The 701-nt window shown below is 51.8% G+C and overlaps 1 protein-coding gene across 1 annotated transcript in view; it reads right to left on the bottom strand.

Annotated features, from left to right (window-relative positions):
• Positions 1-397, bottom strand: part of FGF10 (fibroblast growth factor 10) — a 63,143-nt gene extending 62,746 nt beyond the window's left edge. The window contains exon 1 of the mRNA XM_009633867.2: positions 13-397. Within this exon, the coding sequence (XP_009632162.1) occupies positions 13-349 (337 nt within the window). The 5' untranslated portion in view covers positions 350-397. The remainder of the gene's footprint in view (positions 1-12) is intronic.
• Between the last annotated feature and the right edge of the window lie 304 nt (positions 398-701).

Raw genomic sequence — 701 nt, forward strand, 5'->3', positions numbered from 1 at the left:
GAGCGTACTTACTGAAGGGGCAGTTCTCCTTCTTGGTGCCGCTGACCTTGCCGTTCTTCTCGATCTTGAGAAAGTACTTGTTGTAAGAGTAGAGCTTCCTCTTGCGCACGTCTCCTTGGAGGTGATTGTAGCTCCGCACGTGTCTCCCCGCACTGGAAGGAGAGGAGAAGGACGAGGGGAAGGAGGAGGATGATGAAGAAGAAGAGTTGGTGGCCTCCGGGGACAGCATGTCCTGGCCGAGGTCATGGCAGGTGACAGGCAGGGAAGACACCACGAAGAGCAGCAGCAAGCAGCAACAAGGCAGGTGGGAAAAGGCTGAGGCACCATTTGTCAGTATCCATTTGCACATTGTACTGAAACTCTGGGCGCTGGAAAGTGTCTTATCGAATGAAACATACTGGAAGGGTAAAACCTGGTAAAAGGCAAGTGGAGAGCCGGTGGTTGCTGCTTCTGGTTAGATCCCTCTGAGCTCTGATCTGGCCTGAAGTAAGTGCACCAACATCCATAACTCAGGGGACAATTCGCCTCAGAAGTTGCTGCCTTTTAATCCTTCGAGTCCTCCCTCAGAAAAAAAAGCGCTGTTGGTTTTTGGTTTTTTTTTTTTTTTGGGGCGGGGGGGTGGGTTTGCTGCCGTTAATCCTCTTTCCTTTTTCTCTTCCCCACACCACCCCCCTACATAGACACACACTCCCCAACCTGGT

The sequence above is a fragment of the Egretta garzetta genome, unplaced genomic scaffold (assembly GCF_000687185.1).
Source record: "Egretta garzetta isolate BGI_Z169 unplaced genomic scaffold, ASM68718v1 scaffold712, whole genome shotgun sequence".
Taxonomy (NCBI): Eukaryota; Metazoa; Chordata; class Aves; order Pelecaniformes; family Ardeidae; genus Egretta; species Egretta garzetta.